This window comes from Momordica charantia (genome assembly GCF_013281855.1).
Source record: "Momordica charantia cultivar OHB3-1 chromosome 9 unlocalized genomic scaffold, Mcharantia_2.0 BLBB01000009.1, whole genome shotgun sequence".
Classification (NCBI taxonomy): domain Eukaryota; kingdom Viridiplantae; phylum Streptophyta; class Magnoliopsida; order Cucurbitales; family Cucurbitaceae; genus Momordica; species Momordica charantia.
The window spans coordinates 19,585,374-19,608,035 of NW_028275167.1; the positions used below are offsets into that span (position 1 = coordinate 19,585,374).

The following is a 22,662-nucleotide window of genomic DNA, read 5'->3' on the forward strand; positions in this document are numbered from 1 at the left end:
GTTGGAAGAAAAACTGTTTTCTGCAGGCTTCCCAGGCGCCTGGCGCCTCCTGAGGTGTTTTTTCGTCTTTTCGCTTCTTTTGATTAATTTGCACTCCCAAATGGTCCTAAAATGTCATAAATACAATATAAGCCATCCACAAACCATAGTATATGAATTTTGCATGAATTCGAACTCAAACGATCGAGAAAAAGTCCGAAACAAAGCTGAAACATAGTAAAAACAGCATCTAAAACCTTCTTTTTACGCATGTAAACAAGCGTAATCACGTTTTATCGGGTGAGTGTTCATGTTTTACCAATTTATGAGTAACGACCTAGTTTTTGCCTATGAAAACTTTTGCATTGGCCATTTAACCCTAAGTGAGCATGCATATTATCTTTATTATGGATTTTAATGTCTATCTCTTTTATAACACTTATAAACTATAGGCATGCTCCATAACCATACATTCAAATCATAATTTCAATCTATCATGCATACTATACATTATAACTACTTATAAGATATCTCATGCATGATACATGCTTATTCCTATGGTGGGATTTTAAATCTAAATGGCATACATTATGCACATTCAATATAAAACATTTAATTCATACATTCATAATGCATAATTAAATCAACAATTAAATTGGACCGGTTTTGGCATCCTTACAACTAAATTAAACTAAACTATTACAAAACAATTTTGTAGAAACTTGAACCGGCCTTGAACCTCTTCAAACCGGACCTCCAAGAACCCAAACCGACTTGAAACAGCACGAACCGGACCAAAAAGGGAGGAAAACCGAACCGGGTCGAAAGCTTTGTCGCAGGCGGGTTTGAAGCTAAATTTCAGCCTTTATCTCTTTGAATTTGACCAATATTACAACCTAATTCCAACTCTAATGACTTTGGAAAAAAAATAATAATAAATAAAAGGACATAATTACAAGCCAAAATTAAGAGGATTGCCAAAACCGTAATATATCCAATTTAATTCAACCACAACATTCATCAAATGAATTTGTACCCACCATATGCAAATGAATGTTATTCTAGATGCTCTGATACCACATGATGGAGAAAATACATACATGCGCAGCGGAAGTGAGCAAGAATTGAAATAACAATCTAGATGCATAATACAACCTAGGATTAAACATGCATGATCATACATTATGATGCTTAGAGATAAGTAGAGAAAAATACAAATCTTTGTAGCTTTTCAAAAATCTTCAAATAGCTCCAATGAAGGACCACCAAGAGATCTTCCTAGCTATTCTCAAGGCTTGGAATAGAGTGGTGGGACTCTTTTTAGAGAAGCAAAAAATTAGAGAAAAGTGGAGCTAAAATGAGTTATGTAAGCTTTTTGAAAACACATCAAATGGCCAAAGGTTCCAAGAGATCTTGATGTTTGAACAAAAGCCTTCTTAAATAGGCAAATTACATGCAACTCTTGCATGTCAAAGTTCACCAAAAGCTTACAACACATATTCCACTCATGCATGGCATGACTAAGTGTCAAAATGCATGTCTAAGTTCACCAAAAGCTTACAACACACATTCCACTCATGCATGGCACGGCTATGTGTCAAAAAGTGGATTTTTGAGATTATTTAAATGTTCCACTCAACAAGTTAGTGAAATTTTCCACCAACTTGGTTAAAAACATTATTTTAATCTACTTTAGTCAACCTTTGACTTTCTCTGGTCAAAGTCAACTATTTGACTTTTTCCAAAATCCGATGTTTGATGAAATCCATGCCTCCGATTATGAATCCGCATTCATAATTTTAATATTTAAATCCTATTTAAATATTTTGTCCAAATTTCTCAAATTGATATCATATATCAATTACTTAATCATATCTCATATGATTAACCTAATTCGTACGATTTGAATTATTCCTTCAAATTATTCCAACTTTATTCCTATATGAGCTAGCCAGGGGACCTTATGGACCTACAGATCATGAGCTCCAACGATCCGAGATTAACCGGTTAAACTCTTTAACCTAGTTAACCAACAATCGTTAACTACGCGGTCACTCCACTAAAGCCCGTAGCTGCACTCTCCTCACTGTAGATATATTATGTCCATTTGATATAACCATGATCGGTAAGTCGACCCTTCACAGGTTGTTCGTAATTACAGATGGGTCAAAATACCGCTTTACCCCTGTAATTACCTCTTGTTCCTAAGTCCCACTAATCCTCTGATGAACAATGATTTGTAGTCCAACTATCAAATCAAAAAATCCTCTCAAACCTTTTGATGAGGGTGGCGCCAATTGTTCAGGACCTGGATTCAGCCCTTAAGAGAACAACCTCTCTACTATCCCAAAATTGGGTAGAAGTGAATTCCTTCTTGCACCCTATGTCCCTAGCTATCTACCGGGTCTTACCCCTGAAATGGGAGGCTTATTGAGCCAGCGCTGTTGAGCTGCTCTCACCCATGCAAATCTAAGGATAATCCCGAGTAAACAGAAGTTCATAGTTAGCTCAGGATTAAGATCGAGTTACCTAGGCCATCAAAGTTGAGATAGTCAGTTTCAAACAGTAAACGGTGTTATAAAGTAAAAGTGACTATCTCATGGTCCGGTCTTATGCAAACTCTTTGCACGGGACACCCCCACTCGCATGTCTTCACATAAACGAATTAGGATCACATCGTTTGTACTAGCTACAAAGTGGGCCGCATCCATAGTGTCCACAGAATAAGGCGCCCAACCTTATTCCTATACTATAGACCATTTAGACTGTTAACTCAAACTTGATCCATATTTATGTCTCTTACATAGAGTTTGAGTTTCAGGTAATAGTCTAGGATCCTTTATTTTATTGGATTTAGATATAGTAAGAACATTTTATTGGATCAATAACTACTTATTGATTAAAACCTTCAATAACAACTTTATTGAATGATAAAAGTATATCTGTCATTTTCAAACTATGAGTTTTAGGACATAAAACCCAACACTTTGAGCTTTCCAGGGCGCTTGAGGAGCTTCTCCATCCCGGTCTTTTCGATGTTAGTCAAGATCTCCGAGATCTTGTACCGCTCATAAGATCGAGTTCGGTTAAGGCTCGAATCCGAGCCCCTATAGTCAAATTGACCTTGGGAGGGCTGGGAAAACCACCCCTTATCCTTATACTTCGAATCCGAGCCCCTATAGTCAAATCGACCTCGACGAGCTATAGAATTAACTGGAACAGCTGGTTTAACCATCTCGGATTATCTTGTGATAGGGATGACTTAGAGTGTCCTTTCCCATAGACGGCGCGAATTGTTTATGCAAGAATTTGCACAAGGTTTGACCTAGTCAAGGTCGAATTCGGATGTCAGTAATCTCGAACTACTTTGGACTAACCTGCACAAGAGGGCAAAATCTCCGACGCTTAAGTCAGTAAGCAGTTCAGACTTAATAACAAGTTCGAGGAGAATTTCGATACCTGGGCTAAGAATGAGGCCCTCTATTTATAGACTCAGGGTTCGACAGACCTCACGACCGACAGTTATTCTTGTCGTGTTGCAGGTCGAACCGTCGGGTCATTCAAATCGAACCCGTGTAGATCAAACCATCGAACAAGCGTACAAGTCGAGAAAGCGACTAACCCCCTCACCTCGGCAGGTTTGAGGTGGAGCTGCCAGTTTGAATAATTCTTCTTCGGGCGAATCAATGTCCTCCACATGACTCGACAATTTCCTCTCCCAAACAGAACAAGTTAGAAGAATTGAGTAATTTCCCAAATAATAAATCACAAGACAAAGAAATTGAAATTGAAAGATAAGAAAATATATAGTATCGAAGGAAATGGGGACGAGAAAACTACAGATTTAGGGCGGCGCCACTTGGTGTGAGTGTACGGTGGGACTGTGAGAGAGGCACTGTAGATTATCGCAAGTGAGGAAGATCAAAATTAGTACAAAACTATTTATCTTTTTTTATTATTATATATAAAAGTAATAGGCCTAATGTCAGGCAAGTTGAGAACAGATGATGGAGTATTTTAAATGACAAATTCAATAGTTTTTCTCAAGAAAAGGAATAGTGAGGCATAAAATAGTAGCTAGAACACTACAGTAGAATGGACTTGTTAAGAGGATAAATAGAATGCTCTTGGAAATGGTAAGGTGTATGTTACTTAGTGCAAATTTGCATAAGAAATTCTAGGCTAAAGCTGTAACAACAGCAGCGTATCTCATCAATACATCTCCATCAACTGCCATTGACCTTCAAATATCGAAAGATGTATGGATAAAGAATCCACCAAAGCTAGATCATTTTAGAGTTTTTGGATGTGTTGTATATGCACAAATTAAAGAAGGAAAGATTGATCCAAGGGTAGTAAAGAGGATATTTCTAGGATGCCCAGAAGGTGTGATAGGGTACAAAATTTTAATAGAAAGAAGAACTCTTCCAAATGCATTGTAAGTAGAGATGTAACTTTTAGAGAAAATGAAATGTATAAGAAAGCTACCTCTCATGATTTAAGTGAAACAAGTCATGAAGAAATAAAAAATCCAAACAGTGATGTTGATTTTGAGGTGGAGCACACTGGACAAAATATTTGGAAATGAGAGATATTATAGAACTTTCTCAAACAGACTTACAATCAAAAGAGCAAAATGATATTCCAACAGATGAGTCAAGTTCTTACCAACTTACAAGAGATAGGAGAAAGAAGAAACATCGAACCACCAATAAGGTATGCCTATGTTGATTTAATTTCTTATGCGACATGAACCTAGGAATTTAATGTTTATTGGAAAATAATAAATGTGTAACTATAAAAAATTTTAGTGTTTATTGAAAAATGTGATGGAGACTAGAACCATCTTGGAAAGATCCTTGGTGGAAGGATTAACAAATCCAATTGTTATCTGGTTGATGCACAAGTAGACAAAGAAAACGTTTATGAATAAATAAATGTGTTATAAATACACCAAAACATGGGGGATGTAGTTCAGATGGTAGAGCGCTTGCTTAGCATGCGAGAGGAATGGGGATCGATACCCCGCATCTCCAATTTTTTTTAACTTTCTTTCTTAAAGTAAATGGTAGGAAGTTTTCTTAGCATGCGAGAAGTATAAGAGTAGATACCCGACATCTTTGATTGTTTTAAGGACCAAAATGATATTTTAACCTCTTTATTTTAATGACAGACTTAAGCCAGCGTGAAACTAAAAAAGAGAGATGTGCCGAAAGCAGGATGTAAGCAAACTGTGCACGCTAAGATGCCTGCGTCAAAGGGGTGGAGCTTTGTTCGGAGGGGGGGGGGGGGGAGAGGGGGCAGAAACTCTTCCCCTTCCCCTCGTAAACTCGATAAAGCAGCTTCGCTCCTTCCCCTGGTGCATTAACTGGTTTGGAATTAGGTACATAGCTATATCACAAGCTCATGTTTCTACAATCACAATTTGTATTTACTTGAATGATGTCCAGCTACGTCAGAAGCTTGCACCTCGTGCAAACTGATGTTTCTTAGAACAAATTAATCTCATCATCTTCTAAAGGTCATTGACCTTCAAACATTAAAAGATCTATTGACCAAACCTAGATCATTTTAGAGTTTTTGTATGTGTTGTATATGCACACGCTAAATAAGGAAAGCTTGATCCAAGGGTAGTAAAAGGGATAGTTTCTAGAATACCCAGAGGCATGCATGAAAGGGTACAAAATTTTAATAGAGGAGAAGAACTTTTCCAAATGCATTATAAGTAGAGAGGTAACTTTTAGATAAAATGAAATGTACAGGAAAGTTGCATCTCATGATTTAAGTGAAACAAGTCATGAAGGAATCAAAAACCAAAACAGCAAACTGATGTTTCTTAGAACAAATTAATCTCATCATCTTCTAAAGGTCATTGACCTTCAAACATTAAAAGATCTATTGACCAAACCTAGATCATTTTAGAGTTTTTGTATGTGTTGTATATGCACACGCTAAATAAGGAAAGCTTGATCCAAGGGTAGTAAAAGGGATAGTTTCTAGAATACCCAGAGGCATGCATGAAAGGGTACAAAATTTTAATAGAGGAGAAGAACTTTTCCAAATGCATTATAAGTAGAGAGGTAACTTTTAGATAAAATGAAATGTACAGGAAAGTTGCATCTCATGATTTAAGTGAAACAAGTCATGAAGGAATCAAAAACCAAAACAGTGATGTTGATTTAAAGGTGGAGCACCCTGGGCAAAGAGATTTGGAAATGGGAGAAAGTATAGAACTTCCTTGCTTGAATAGACTTAGAATCAAAAGAGCAAAATTATTTCAACAGATGACTCAAGTTCGTACAACTTAATTACAAGAGATATGGGAAGAAGAAACATCAAACCACCAATAAGGTATGGCTATACTGACTTAATTTCTTATGCATTAACCATGACAGAAGATGGAGAAGAACATGAATCTAGGATTTAAAGAATTTGTAAATAGTAAAGAAAGAAATTATTGAATAGAAACTATGGAGAGTGAAATGAATTCTATGATGAAAAATGTGACATACAAGAATTTTCAGATTTGTCATCAACGAAGGTCAAAAAATCGTCCGCAAAAGGTTTTAGCGACGAAATTTTTTCGTCGCCATCATCGTCGCTAAAGCTCCGTCGCGAAAGCTCTATGGCGACGAAAATTCAAATTTCGTCATCAAAGGTTCAATTTTGTCTAAAATCTTCTTAGGCTTCTTCTTAGGCGGCTTCTTCTTATTCTTCTTCTTCTTGAAGGATAGTGCCTAAGTGGTGCCAAATAATCCAAAATGATCTCAAAACACACAACTTACTCCAATTGAACTTAAATAACTTGAATTGGTATTTTAGTGGCAACAATGTGATACAATATCACAAACTCATCCCCTTTTAACGTAGTCGTAGTTAAAATAGTTTACAAAGTTTCCAAAATGTACTTGAAATATACAAGGAATGAATGATTCATATCCAACATAATATGGATTTTTTTTTGTTGCCAAGTACCTACGTTCATAGCTTAATCTATATTCCACATCCAACATAATTCACAAATAAATGTCTAACTCACTCCACATGTCATAAACTCGCCAAACTAAGAATTCAAATGAAAAAAAATTCATATTATGTTACGTACACTTTAGCAACAAAAAAAAATGATAAATCATACCATGACATTAAATCAAAAACCAACAAATAAATGCTAGATAGTTATACAAGCTAATAATTAAACGTAAAATACATTACAACATAGAACCAAACATGTCAAATACAATAAGTTTCAATATGGTTTTATAACATTAAATAAATCATACAGACCTAGTTAATTCGAAGGGATCTCTTATGTGTTTGCCACTGTAAGATCAAAACAAATCTAATTAAAAAAACATGGACAAACTATTAGCAATTATAGACAGACAAGTATAATACAAAAATTTAATTCAATTGCATAGTTTAAGTCCATAACCATTATACTAGAGCAAATAAAATTTAAATAAACTTGTTCTAATACATCTAAATATAATCTCAAGCAATCCTAAAATGTATGTCAAACTAGCTAACACTTGACTAAATGGAACTAAACGTTTCACTCATAAACCCTTCTAAATTAACTAACACTATGGGCGTTGGACTAGCTAAAACTTGACTAAGAGAACTAAAAGTATTTAATTGACTCACTCTTTAGGAACTAAGGCACAAACGTACCTAATTCACTTGCTAAAACTCACTGCCTTGAAGAATTGAAAACCATTCTAAAAGAAGACAACTCTAGGTAAGTAGCTCCTAAAGAATTTATCAAAACCAAAAGCTAGGCACAAACAACAAAAAAAAAATAAATAAATCAATTTTCTCAACTCTCTATAATAATACTTCAACAACCAAATTCAAATTTCAAAAATCTACCATTAAAAAACAACATTAATTTGATTTCAAGTCCATAACAATATAGGTTCAAAGCAAAAAAAAAGTTTGAAATTATACCTACAAAGAATAGTAGAGAAATGCGGCAGTGACGACGATGCCGACAAATAAGCATGGACACCTTGTGATTTATAGATGACTATATTACCTCAAAATAAGAAGAGCGATAGTGGACGAACAATCATGACGGACCAACAAAGTGAGGGAGAGAAGCGAATGGAGGGACGGAGGAGAAGAGTGAATAGAGGGGAGAGGGAATGGTGGCAACAACGGGAGGGAGAGGGAGAAAGCAAAATGATGCATAAATGAAAGAGAAAGAGAGAGGGTTAGGTTTAATCGTGACCTATGGCGACAAAATATTTTGTCGCCAAAACCTCTAATTTCGTCGCCTAAATTTTCATTTAAAAAATTTGGCAGTGAAATTTCCACTTTTTTTCTCAAAACTTTTGGTAACAAAAATTACATTTCGTCACCAAAAGTATCCTATAGCGACGAAACATAGCTTTCATCGTCGTAAGCTTTGTTGCATTAATTTTCACTAAAAAGTTTGGCCGTGAAATTCCCACTCATTTCTCAAAATTTTTGACGACGAAATGTATGGCGTCGTCAGAAGTTTTGAATAAAAAAATCTCATTTCATTCAAAACTGTTGGTGACGAATAAAAATTTCGTCGCCATAGGGTATGGCAACCAAATGTAATTTGAGTCGCCAAAAGTACCCAATGGCGACGAAATAAGGTTTTGTTGCCATAAATTTTGAATAAAAAATCTAATTTCATTAAAAACTGTTGGTGACGAATAGAAATTTCATTGTACCCGTGTACCCTATGACGACGTAATTTCTATTCGCCACCAGTAGTTTTGTCTAAAAAATTTCAAATTAGACGAAACTTGTGGCCACGAATAGAAGGGCAACAAAATGTAATTTTCGTCCCCAAAAGTATCTTGTGGTGACGAAATTTTTCTTCATCGCCAAAAAATAAAATTCTTGTAGTGATAGATACTAGTTGATAAACCTAAGGGTAAAAACTAGTAGGTAATAAATAGATCTTCAAAACAAAGGAACTCCTCCAGATTGATAAAGGATGGAAATAAAAAACTAGGCTTGTGACAAAAAGGTATACATAGAAAGAGGGTATAGATTTCAATGAAATATAACTCCCTTGTGGTGAAGCACACATCTATACAAATTGATGTTCTCTCCATAGTCACACAATACCAACATATGGAGTTGGAGAATTTTGATGCAACAACCTTTTTGCATGAAAACTTGGAGGAAAGAATTCTAATGGAACAACCGGAAGGTTTCTCAAAAAATGGCTTGAAAATAAGGCATGTCTCTTGAAAAAAAAAATAAGTTTAGGTTTAAAAGAGTCATCTAGGCAATGGTATTGTAAATTTGATGAATTAATGTTGAAGAATGAATACTCTGAAAGTGAGCATGATTCTTGTGTATACTTCAAGAGAGCACGACGGAAACAAGGCACATATTTGTTGTTATATGTAGATGATATGCTTGTAGCATCATGTGGGAAGAGATTGAGAATTTAAAGCAGAAGTTGGATCTTGAATTTGAAATGAAACACCTCGAGGAAGCTAAGAAAATCCAAGGGATAAATATACAAACAAACAGAAAGCTGGAAACGTATTTTTAGACCAGGGGACATATATAAATAAGATTTTGACTAAGTTTCAAATGAGTTATGCGTGTTAGTGTACCTTTGGGAACTCATTTTAAATTATCTTCTGATCTCTCTACCAAGAATGAAGCTGAACAAGCTGAAATGGAGAAACTCCCTCAGAAAATTTAGTAGGAAGTATAATATATGTTGGAGCTCGAAATTGCTGAGCTCGGATTTCACGTAGATCGGAGCGTACTGGATGAACTACGGCCAACGGTCTAACACCTTACCAGAACACTCCTGAGACCTGCAAAACAAAATTAGCACTCCGACGAGCAACTCAGTTCTATTCCGAGCAAACTTGCCGAGTCTATCTAGGATTGTGTACCTTGCATTTAAGGCTAAGGTTTCTATTTATAGAAACTAGGCCCGACAGGAACCCTGACACATCCTAAAAATATGGCATGTTGTCAGGTTCGGAAGAAACACGTTTACAGACTCTGTTTAAGGTCGACTCGTTCTTTTAGCTCGGTCCGTAACCACCGACCTGAACAACCTTAGGAAAATTCTAACTTCATCCACACGTCAATTCGGCTTACTTCTCTAATCATGACACGTGGCAGGTCCAAATTCGATGGACGACTCGGCGACTAGGCGAGCTAGTGCATTGGCGTTGGAGTTTTCGGACCTCGGCACCTGTTGAATTACATAATCTTCAAACTGGCAACCTTCAGTCCATTTATCAATGCCTCGTACTCGGCTTCATTGTTGGAGCTCAGAAACTGAATCGGAGTGCGTACTTGAACCGAAGACCACCGGGGCTGAGGAGTAGCATGCCTGCGCCACAACCCTTCTCATTGGACGAACCATCCATGTAGAGTGTCCACTAGTCACGGACATCACTTCCTTGCCTGGGTGGGGTCAACTCGGCAACAAAGTCTGCGGCTGCCTGACCTTTCAACGTTGTTCTGGGCTCGAAGGCGATGTCATGCTCACTGAGCTTCAGGGCCCACTTCATTAGTCGACCCGACGTTTCGGGCTTGTAGAAAATCTGCCTCAAGGGGAAGTTTGTCGGAATGATTATCTTGTGCGCCTGGAAGTATGGTCGTAGTCGCCGCGCCGAAGTTACCAAGGCTAGAGCCAGCTTCTCAACACAGGGGTAAAGGGCCTCGACGTCGATCAATGATTTGCTTGTGTAGTAAACAGGGTTCTATCGTCCTTCTGCCTCTCTGATAAGTACTGTGCTCACTGCATTTTCCGACAAGGCCAAGTACAAATAGAGAACGTCGCCAGGTAGCGGCTTGGACAACAACGGACAGAGCTGAGGTACTGCTTCAACTGCTGAGGTGGTGCTTTGCAATCGTCGGTCCATTCGAACCGACGCTTTTTCCTTAGCGTTTGGAAGAAAGGGTGGCACTTGTCAGTGGAGCGAGATACGAAGCGATTCAAGGCCGCCAAACGACCATTCAACCTCTGTAGCTGCTTAATATTCCTCGATGCCTCCATCTCTAGGACTGCTTTTATCTTATCCGGATTCGCCTCAATTTCGCGTGCGTGGACCATGAACTCGAGGAACTTTCCTAATGGACCCCAAAGGCACACTTGCTCGGATTGAGCTTCATCCGATACTTCAGAAGTACGTTGAAGGCCTCTGCCAGGTCGGCCAAATGAGAGCTCGTTTGTTTGCTTTTCACCAACATGTCGTCCACATACACCTCCATGTTGCGTCCGATCTGTCCGGTGAACATCATGCTGACCATCCGTTGGTAGGTCGCCTCAGCGTTCTTCAGATCGAAAGGCATGACGTTGTAGCAATACAGCCCTTGGTCAGTAACGAACGTGATGTGCTCTTGGTCTAGTGCATGCATCTGAATTTTATTGTATCCGGAGTAGGCGTCCATGAAGGAGAGGAGCTCGTGCCCTGTCGTTGCGTCGACGAGCTGATTTATTCGAGGTAAGGGAAACTGTGTTTAGGGCACGCCTTGTTGAGGCTAGTAAAGTCGATCAGACACGCCACTTGCCGTTAGACTTTTTAACTAAAACGACATTAGACAACCACGCAGGGTAGTGAACTTCTCTTATGAAATTAGCTCGTAGCAACTGCTCGACTTCTTTACAAATTACATTACTTCGCTCGGTGTCGACAGGCCGACGTTTTTGCCTCACAGGCCTATAGCTAGGGTCTACATTAAGCCTATGCACCATTATACTTGGGTCTATGCTTGGCATGTCGTCATGGGACCATGCGAACACGTCGAAATTCTCCTTCAAAAAACCGATGAGCTCTTTCTTTACCTCAGCCCCCAGCCTGCTACCGACGCTGACCTGCTTATCCGGCTCCAACAAGGGGACAAGTTCTAGCTCTTCAGCTGGGGTGCCTCGGTTGGGCTCAGCTTCGTCGGCGCGTGGTTGTGCGGTTGCATTTAGCTCCATGACTGTCGCGCAAGTGTTGGTCCTCTTCATCGCAGTCGTGTAGCATTCTCTCAACGTTTTTTGCTCTTCTCAGATTGTGGCGACTCCAGCCGAGGTTGGGTACTTCAACACTTGGTGGTAAGTAGACGGGACCGCTTTGAGGTCGTGAATTAGAGGTCGGCAAAGTATGGCGTTGTACGCCAAGCTTCGGTCTATCACAACAAACTCTGCAACTTTGGTCACCTACTGATCTCCTTCGCCGACAGTGACAGGGAGTGTAATGCATCCTTCCGTGCTAATTGTCTCCCCGGCAAAGCCGACCAAAGGCGTCGGGCTACGCTTCAAATGTCTCCTCTCCAATCCTAGGGTCGTGTAGGCCGAGAAGGATAGTATATTAGCCGACGCTTCGCCATCCACAAGCACTCTTCTGACCTTCACATGGTCTATTAGTGGGGCGATTACCAGAGCGTCGTTATTAGGCAGGTGCACTACTTCGCTGTCCTGTTCATCAAACAAGATCAGCATCACAGGCTCCTTGGGGTACGAGGTACAGACCTCGTGTGCTGCCTCCCGAGCCAGAGCTTTTCTCTTCTGCCCTGACTGTCCCCCACTCAGGCCCCCATGGATGGTATTTATTACTGTAGGACGGCCTTCCTTCCGTCTGGGTGGCAGGGTTTCCTCTCGCTTCTCCTCTCGAGCTGTCCTCTCCGACTCGACTCTTTCTCTACTGCCAACTTACTTCTTCAAATATCCTTTTCTGATCAGATCCTCGACTTGCTACTTCAAGTGAAAGCAACGAGAGGTGTCATGGCCGTGATCCTTGTGGAATCCGCAGTAAAGCCGCTTGTCCCGTTACCCTGAAGGTCGACAGGGCTTTTCTCGGGTTGCGAACAGCGCCTCCAGGTCGGTATCTTCAGCTGCCGCGTAGATCTCCGCGATTGAGGCGTTCAGCAGAGTGAACCTGTCAAACTTCGGCCCCCGACGGTCTGAAGGGGCTCTCTCACTACGACGTTCTTTGTTCTTGTTGTCGTCTACCCGCGTAGACGAGCTCCGATCATCAGCACGTTGCTTCTTGGGAGGAGGGGACTTCCGGTCCCGATCTTTACCGCGGCTGCTCCGCCTGGCTCCGTTGGCCTTCCACAGCTCCAAGTCATCAATGTACTGCCGAGCTCGGGCGAGCATTTCGTTCAGTGAGGTCGGCGGCCGACTTCCGAACTCGATCGTCAGGTTTCTGTCATTTAACCCAGTTGTGAAATACATCATGGCGATGTCGTCAGTGCAGCTTACCACCTTGACATGCTCGTCCATGAACCAAGCGATGTACTCTGTCAGGGACTCATTGTCCCGTTGCTTCACTGTTCCGAGGTGACAGAGCGGCAACTTCAACAACTGTCGAGCATAGAACTGGTTGATGAACAACCTCCTCAGTTGTTGATAACTATCGATGGATCAGGGCTTCAACTGTCGGTACCACAACCTTGCCGACCCTTCCAAGGCTATCTGAAATGCTCTGCACTTCATGGCGTCGCTCGCGGCCAGGAAATCCATCTTCCCCTCGAACACCTCCACGTAAGAGATCGGATCTCTAGACCCGTCGTAGGAGCTCATGACCGAAGCTTTGAACCTCGGTGGGATAGGTGCGTCCAAGATTGCTTGGGAGAAAGGCGGCTCCTCTTGCTCGGCCACGCGATACGGATCTACAGGCCTGCACTACTGCTTGAGATTTTCTATCTCCTTCTGAAATTGGTCTCGGAGGAGGTCCACTTCGGACCGAAACGAATGATCACCCTGGGAAAACCTCTCTCGATCGTCGACCTCCAGGCTTCCGTCCTTGTCGTTGGTCCAGTACTCCCGATCTTGGCCCTTCACCTCGACCCTGACGAGCGTTACAGCTATCAAACGATACTAAGGGAGTCTGAATTAGTCGGACCCTCGGGCGTCGGTCCTCTACCTGATTGTTCTGCTGAGGGTGGTTACGTACTTGCACTTCCAGGGCACCGCCTGTCTCCACCCGTTGTGGCCTTCGTGAGGGTACTCCAGCTCGAGCCTCCTTGTGAGGTCGGAATTAATACTCTATTCTTTTGGTCGGATGCATCGACTGTTTTCCTCGAATGGGATCCCTGGAGACGGAGGAGCCGGACATCCCGTTGCCTCTCTCGACCGCTTCGAGCCTCGCCTTGACTTCCGTAAGCTCGGCGATCACGTTATCTACCATGACGGGGTCCACACCCACATCAGCACTTGCCCCGGAGCCCGCACCTGTGTTCCCCCAGCCACAAAGACGAGGTTCGCGGGGCGGCAACCCGTTCCTCTGAAGCAGTAGCGGCGGAAACTAATCTGAGGTGAGATGGAAGTTTCGGACTCCTAGATGTGTCGTCCCCACAGACGGCGCCAGATGTTGGAGCTCGAAATTGCTGAGCTCGAATATCACGTAGATCGGAGTGTGCAGGATGAACTACAGTCAACGGTCTAACACCTTCCTAAAACACTCTTGAGACTTGCAAAACAAAGTTAGCACACCGACGAGCAAGTCAGTTCTAGTCCGAGAAAACTTGCCGAGTCTATCTAGGATTGCGTACCTTGCATTTAAGGCTAAGGTTTCTATTTATAGAAACTGGGCCCGACAGAAATCCTGACACACCCTAAAAATACGGCGTGTTGTCGGGTTCGGAAGAAACACGTTTATGGACTCCGTTTAAAGTCGGCTCGTTCTTTTAGCTCGGTCCATAACCGCGGACCTGAACAACCTTAGGAAAAATCCTAACTTCATCCACACGTCAATTCGGCTTACTTCTCTGATCATGACATGTGGCAGGTCCAAATTCACCTCCAACAATATACTATATGGTATGTTAAATACCAGATTTATCATATTCACTAAGCATGATTATTAGATACATGGCTAATCCATAAAAAGAGCATTGGAATGCATCAAAATGTCTAATGAGATACCTAAAAAACACCCAGGAAATTGGATTACTCTTTCAACAATAAAAAAAAAATAGAGCAAGAACCCTTTACTGGATATGTTGCTAAGATTTTGGAGGTGATTTGGACAAGAGGAGATCTTCGATAGGATATCTCTTTATATTGACTGGAAACACGGTTAGCTTGAAATCGACTTTACAACCAGTGGTGGCTCTATCATCGACAAAAATAGAATATATAGCTATCACAAAGGCAGTAAAAAAATAAGTGTTGATACGGGGAATGGTAAAAGAACTAGGGGTGAATCAAGATGAAATCAATGTATTTTGTGATAATCGAAGCGCGATGCACTTCACAAAGAATAGGATGTATCACAAGAGAACAAAACATTTTGACATAAAGTTCCATTTCATTACAGAAATTAGGAAAAATAAGAATTGAAAATGTTGGGAAATTGATGGCTCTAAATAATTTCCCCTTCCACAGTTATATCCAGTTACCTAAACAAATCACACACCGCAAGAGAAAAATAGGAAAAGTAACAAACGACACAAGATTTATACTGGTTCACCCCAACAGTTTATGGGCTACGTCCAGTCTTCCGCTCAGATGTGAGTTCCACTATAATTGAGATTGGATACAAAGCACTCAAAATATCTCACCCCAATATTTGTCCCCCTTTAAAGGTCCTAACAAAAGTCATCTAGCTTCTAAGTATTATAAACACTATACTTAGGTACAGGAATGAAAACTCTCACAGAATAATCAAGATACAATACCCATAACATGATGATCTTGATCTCATCTATCTGTGCTGCCAATACTCGAGTCCGCTACCAGAAGCCAGCTATCAAACACCCTAGAGTTGGCTGCTGCAAAAAACCCTACACTACTATATTATGACGGCTCAAGAAAACCTAAAACGGAACTGTTGCGTATTTATAATCGTAGTTACAGCACCATGGCGGTGTCCCCAGTGCCATGGCGCTACGAACGGAAACAAACTCCGCCCGGCGCCCATCAAGACAGTGCCACGGCGCTGTCCCCTAGCACCGTGGCATCCTGCAGCAGCACTGCAGCGCTGCTTCCTCGGCCCTCCTGGCCTGTAACGCCCCGCTTCACCTATTTTCATCCCTGCTTCGTCCCGACGTGTCCCAGCTTGATCCCAACTCTTCCTTAGCTCGTTCGGATGTCATTTTGACTCCACCAATCCCAACAGAAAAGATTCACACACTAGATAACCCAACAGATATTACAACCAAGATTATGACTGCAACAAAATTAAAGTAACAGTTGACCAAGATCAAAGTCACTAACTTTCATCCAGTTTCAATGAAGAAGTAGTCAGATAGGAATTCCATCAACCAAGAAGTTCTAACTCTTCTAGTACGGACACGTGTAACAGTCTAATTACTCACTGTGTAATCTAGCTCAGCAAAAGGCCATGTGAGTTAGTTGGAGGAAATAACAGATTTGAGAGAGAAGACTGATTTTCGGGAAAACAAATTGATTTTGTATGCCCTTGAATCGACTTTGTAATCTTGGTGAATATATTATGAATACAATAGATATTTGTTGTTGGACAGTGGATGTAGGATACCAAATCGGTATCTAAACAACTATAATCTCGTGTTTCTTCCTCTCTTGACTTCATTAATTTGTTCTTAGTTAGCTCACCTTCAGTAAATATGCTATTCTTTACCTTCTTTGTATAAATTAACTAATGGACAAATATCTTATTTGCTAATGTTCAATTTGCAAATCAATGCAAAATTTTTTTTCTTGAGATCTTTCATCAATTTCTTTCTTAAGATATTATATTGTCTTTGAAAAATCTTCTGGAGTTCCAATTATGTTTAAGTCATCGACATATACCGTTATAATAACGAATCTTGATTGTGATTTCTTTATAAAAACACACAAATGAATTGGATTATTTTGATATCCTTTTTCCAACAAATATCCACTCAAGCGATTGTACCACATTCGTCGTGATTGTTTTAATCTATAATGATCTTTATAACTTCATTGAATACAATTCTCAAGACTTGGATTATATGTTTTGGGTACCTTAAATTCATATAAATATCATTATCAAGAGATCAATATAAATATGTTGTGATTACCACGCTTCTCGTGTGTTGCAAACTCATTAATGACAACTTGTTGTATTGAGATATCAGTTTTCAATGCAGCATTTGCAGTTGGTATATATGATTTGGTCACTTTTCTAGCATCTATAAATGCATCTGGTAATTGATCATTTGATATATTTTGCATATGAATTATCTTCTAAGCTTCAAGTTCACATTGCTCTGTACGGGGATCTAAATGAGTTCATCCATGTAATTTATTTTTCCAAATTCATGATTCCTCCCCTAATGTTGGAAAATTTATCTCATTAAAATGACAATCAACGTAATATAATTATAGGGGATCAAAAGACTTATTATATCTTGATATATGTACCGCAAAGTTTGCTTCCAAACATTCTTCCTTTGTCCCTTAATGAGGCTTTGAAAAGTTCAACTAAAAACTTGAATGTACAACCGTTACAAGACTAATGTCTTTGTATATCATTCACTTCAAGAAATGATTCTTCAATACTTTCGTAATCTCAAGATTTACCACGATTATCAATTATTACCATATTCACTTTATGGAATGATAGTTTGGTGAGATTAATGACTTTTCATGAAAAAAGTCATTGTTGTGTCCAATCTCAAGAAAATATGATACTTAACTCATAATATACATTTCATATCATATTTCTTGATATTGTTATTGCTATTGCATAATCATGTACCATATATTGATATCTTCTCTGTCGTATGCTAATTAATTTTTTTTTTTTGATAATCGGGAGTCGGAGCTTTGCTCTCCTATATCCAGGGACACTTGTGCTTGACCCAAGGCCCGGACCCAAGATACATCAAGAGTTTTTGGTATTAAGCACACACTAGAGTTTTTTTTTTTTTGTCCTTAATCTCAATTTAATTAATGTGATATGAACCGAGGAGCTCCCTTTGTCATGCTCATCGACCGATTACAAGATCAAGAGCTAGCAAACTTCAAAAATTCACATTTCTAACTGTTTTTAAGGTAAGTTAAAGTCAACTTGGTCAAGGTCAAAGTCAACTCCATAAGACAAGTCAAAGTCAACTCATTCAATTCAAAAACGAAGTCAAACACTCACATCCCTCATTATGGACGGGATTGCACTTATTTTGGCTGGCTTTCCATGTTTTTAACCTTTTCATTTGCTTGACTTTTAATTTATTTAAGTTATGACTTTTCATTTGCAAGTCTTTTCATTTCTTGTAGGTTATGTCTTTACATTTACATATCTTTTCATTTTTTTGTAAGTTATGAGTCTTACCATTTTCTTAAGACCTTTCATATGGCTTGCTAGGATGACTATATATAGCCTTGAGATGTCTTGTTGTAAACACAATTTGAAGTTTAATGAGCAGTGAGTTTTCTCATTAGCTTGGTTGAGAGCTTTATCTCCCATTTCTTGTGCAAATTCTTATGTCTTTAGAATTTGCATGTTAGGATCATTCAAGCGGTGTTGATCATACATCTTGTGGAGTGATACGAGTCACGAGTTTAGAAACGAGTTTTCTCTACTCTTGATATTGATCATCAAGGTAATCCGTTCTTAAACTCTTCCTTGGGTTGATTCCATACTTGTTTTCGGGATTTTTGGTATTGAGTTCTATGGGTCATGTTCGTTAGCAAGGTTCTTAGATCCAACTCTCAAGGGTTTCTTAATATAATGTTTTGATGATAACAAACCTAGTTTTGTTTATTGACAATTTTAATGTTTTAAAGTGTCCACAATGTAAAGCTCGATACACCGATTCGAACGATTTTTTAATTACCTAAATGGGGACTCAAACAAAGAAGTTATGATTAAAAAAGACTCAAAGGAAAAATACTGAGAGGATCGTGGGCAAACCATATGCTGACACGTGGCGAGATGTATTTATTGAAAAAAAAAAGAAAAAGAAAAAATGGAAAAAAATACAAAAATTACCGTTGCGTACTTTTAATTAAAAAAGAAATATATCAGGCCGAAGTGGCAGGCAGACATGGAAATTTTCTCTCCAATTCGTTTAAGATCATATCTCTTCAAAGCTTCAATATTTGTTCTAATTCTTGAAAGAGATTTTATTTTGAGAGATATTGTGCTTCCAATTTTATTTTTCTTAGTCATTTGAGGAATTTATTTGGTAAGAATTTTTATTACAAATTTGTGAGCAAAAATTTTTATATCTATTCTTCAAGAGAGTATCTGGTATTGTGTTCAAATTTTAAATCCTTGTAAGGGTTGCTCTTGAACCCATAAAAAGAGCAGTGTAATGATTTAAACCTGAACTGTGGAAAGAATCGTATATGTTTTCGCTCCCGAAAAAAAAAACGTTATACCAGTTGGACTCTAAGCCATGGAAAGAGTTGGTTCTTCAATTGAATACCCGAGAGGTGTTGGCTTTTTGACCCTTAATCTCGGTTAATTAATTTAATTAATTAATGTTTTGATGATAACAAACACACTTAGTATTAATTGTTTTTGGGGTGTAAGAATTATTGTTATAAAACATAAATTTATTATGAGCTTCAATAATATTATATGATTTACTGATAATACATATTTTGTTTATTGATAATTTTAGTGTTTTAAAGTGTCCACAGCGTAGAGCTCGATACGATGATTCCAACAAATTTTGAATTACCCAAATCGGAGCTCAAACGAAAAAATTATGATCGAAAGAAGTTGGAAGAAAAATTATCCAAGATGGATGACGTGGCGGCTGAATCAACTAAGTGGTCCAACAAAATGTTGACATGTGGCATGGTGTTAAAAAAAAGAAAAAAAAACAAAGTTACCGTTGAGGGTAACTTAAAAGAAAGAAAAAATAATAAAAAGTAAAAATATATATATATATATGTCAGATCACATTAAATGCATATTTGTTTTAAAAATATATATATATTATATTATATTATATTATATATATATAGCCGTTTGACACATCCATATATAATATTTTATTATTATTATTATTTTATTCAATTAAATCTCAACCTCTGATTTTCAATCATTAAAGATCTAATGACCCAAATTCAATTTCGATTTCAAATTTATTTTCAACTTTTCCTCACCTATTTAAACCTCGCTTCCTTCAACATTTTACACAACTAATTCTCTCCCAATTTTCTCTCCAATTTCTACATTGTTAAACTCTCTTCATAGATTCAATTTTTGTTCTATATTCTTGAGGGAGATTTTTTATTTGAGAGATATTTGAGCTTCCAATTTTATTTCTTTTAGCAAATTTGAGGACTTTTATTTGTAAGAATTTTTTCTTACAAATTTGTGAGCAAATATTTGTATACCCACTCTTTGAGAGAGTTTGTAAGTTCGTTCTCAAATTTCATATCCTTTGTAAGGGTTGCTCTTAAGCCCTAAAAAGAGCATTTGTAACCGTGGAAAGGATCGGGTTTCTTCTTGCTCCCGGAAAAAGAAGGTTTTATACCGGTTTGACTCCTACCGTGGAAAGCGTCAAAGTTTCTTAATCGAATACCCAAGAGGCGCTTGGGGAGTGGAGTAGGCCGGTTGTTGTCGAACCACTATAAAATTTCGAGTGTCATTTTCTCTAACCCTACTCTATTTAATTTTTGCAATTAATTTTCTTTATTACAAATTGCATAAAATTAATTGTTCGAATTTGTTATTCATATTTATGCTCAATGTTTATATTTGAATTATGTGGGTGGTGAAATTAATTAGGTGTTTGTATTTCTAATTTATTGTTTAAATTGTGATAAAATTAATTGTTCCTAAAAAGTTTACTTATTTCCTTAAATTTGGGTCCATCGTAGTAAAAAGTTTATAAAGTTTAATTAAACCCTATTCACCTCCCTCTAGGGTTGTCATACCGATCCAACAAGAGGAGCTTGGGGGTGGTGTAGGTGTTTTTCCGAACCATTATAAAATTTCTGGTGTCATTTTCCCTAACCTTTTACTATTTAATTCTTGCAATTAATTTTATTTATCATAAATTGATGAAATTAATTGCTAAAATTTGTTTTTTATGATCAAAAGATACTAAACTCTTGCTGGGTTGCGGCCCCTTGGTGGCTGTCATATGCTCGTTAATTTAAAGTCACTTGTTGATTTAAAGTTATGCAACTTCGGGTGCATTCAAATGAATTTGAAATTATTAACTTCAGGTGCATATTAATTAAACTCTTATATTTTTCAAACTTTGTCAAAAAATAAGTCAAATATATATATCCAATATGAATTTTCAGGATTATTCATGACATTCACATAGATTTCATCTACGATAATTATTTTGAAAATTAATATTAAAAGTTATAACTATCTTTGTCATGGTAAAACTTTCCCATCGAAATGCATCTATATAAGAAATTTAATATATGTGAAACATGCAAAAGCAAGGCTTAACTTATTGATCATAATAAATAGAAAAATAAATAACATATCTTTAGGATCTATCTTTGGCCGATAAAAAATAGCAGAAGCTCGTGCTAATAACATGTTGTAAAATTGAAGAACAAAAAACACTTGGTGATGTGAAATTGAGAACCAAATAGGTGCAAGAACACGATATAATGTCAAGGAAACAGAGAGAAATGTGAAGAGTTCTTTATTCTTTCTTCATGGATTTCTTCACAAGTTCTTTTCATATTTATGGGTAGGAGTATTCACGGGTTGGGTTGGGTTGGGTTAGGGGTGTTTTGTGGACCAAGAATTTTCGAGAGCCGATGGAACCAAATTATATTTGCAACCCAACCATTATATTTTCGAGTTGGGTTGGGTTTTCAGGTTGCTAATAAATGATTTTTTTTTGCAGAGACGAGAAATGGGAGGGTTTCTTAAGAACTTTTTCGCAATATTTGGAAGTGAGCAAAAAATTAAACCATTGTTGAAAGGAAATATCAATTAGACACGTATCATCAGAGAAATCATCACTGTAAAACGCCTAACCGCCTACCTCATGTAGCTGCCCTACCGAAGTTGATTCAAAACTTTCGTGGCGGCCTCAACTCCTCTGAACGACTTGGGAGGTGAGGGAGATGGAGATATAGAGGGAAAGGAAAACGGAGGGAGAGAGATGGAATATTGAAGAAAGAGGGGAGAAAGGTGAGAGAAGGGGAGATGAGATACATAGGGGAGGGACAATGGGGAGAGAGGTGTGAGAGAAAGGGGGAAGGGAGATACGGGAGGACGAGGGACGTGAGGGAGAAACGGTGGCAGAAGAGAAAAAAAAGCCCTAATAGCTACTATATATACGTTTTGTTTTTTCTTTTTAAATTTAATGTTGAGTTCATTTCTTTTGGGTTGAACCAGCCAAAAAACTAACCAACCTGTCAACTGAACCAAATTTTTGGTTCTTCAAAAAATTAACCCAATCCAAATCGAATTTTTTTAACCCAACCCAAATCATAGGTTGTTCGGGTCACTAGATTTTTTAACACTCTTGTTCATGTGCATTTTTTTCCATGGACTACTAAATTTGTATCCAACGTTATTTCATAGAGTAAAATTATCTATCACAAAATTTACACTAAGTCTTAAAAATCCCTGTTAGAAACTCATTAAATGAATTCTTAAATGGGAGTAATTAAAATGGCAAATTATATATGTGGCTATTTGTGGATGAAATAAGTGATCCATTTGTGTGGATGAAACATCGAGAATCTTAAGGATAGAAAGAAAATAGAGATAACACTCAAGATGGAAAGAAAATTTAAAAAAATAAAATAAAATGAAAGACCATTTTAAGTTCAACAACAAGCAT

General features: G+C 38.3%; 1 protein-coding gene across 1 annotated transcript; it reads right to left on the bottom strand.

The window, feature by feature from the left end:
* Nucleotides 1–12,145: 12,145 nt before the first annotated feature.
* LOC148209152 (uncharacterized) lies at nt 12,146–13,510 on the bottom strand. Its single transcript, XM_088117430.1, has 3 exons — nt 13,389–13,510; nt 12,759–13,340; nt 12,146–12,629 (listed from the first exon to the last, which is right to left on the bottom strand). Exons 1-3 carry the CDS (start codon nt 13,508–13,510, stop codon nt 12,146–12,148), a joined length of 1,188 nt encoding a protein of 395 aa, XP_087973556.1.
* Between the last annotated feature and the right edge of the window lie 9,152 nt (nt 13,511–22,662).

Bases quoted from the DNA above. Each gene is read 5' to 3' on its own strand.
- LOC148209152 (XM_088117430.1), bottom strand. From the start codon at position 13,510: ATGAGCTCCTACGACGGGTCTAGAGATCCGATCTCTTACGTGGAGGTG. The intron at 13,341-13,388 runs GTCGGCAAGGTT...ATCCATCGATAG, and splicing joins TTTCAGATAGCCTTGGAAGG to TTATCAACAACTGAGGAGGT. The intron at 12,630-12,758 runs GTAACGGGACAA...GTAAGTTGGCAG, and splicing joins AAGCCCTGTCGACCTTCAGG to TAGAGAAAGAGTCGAGTCGG.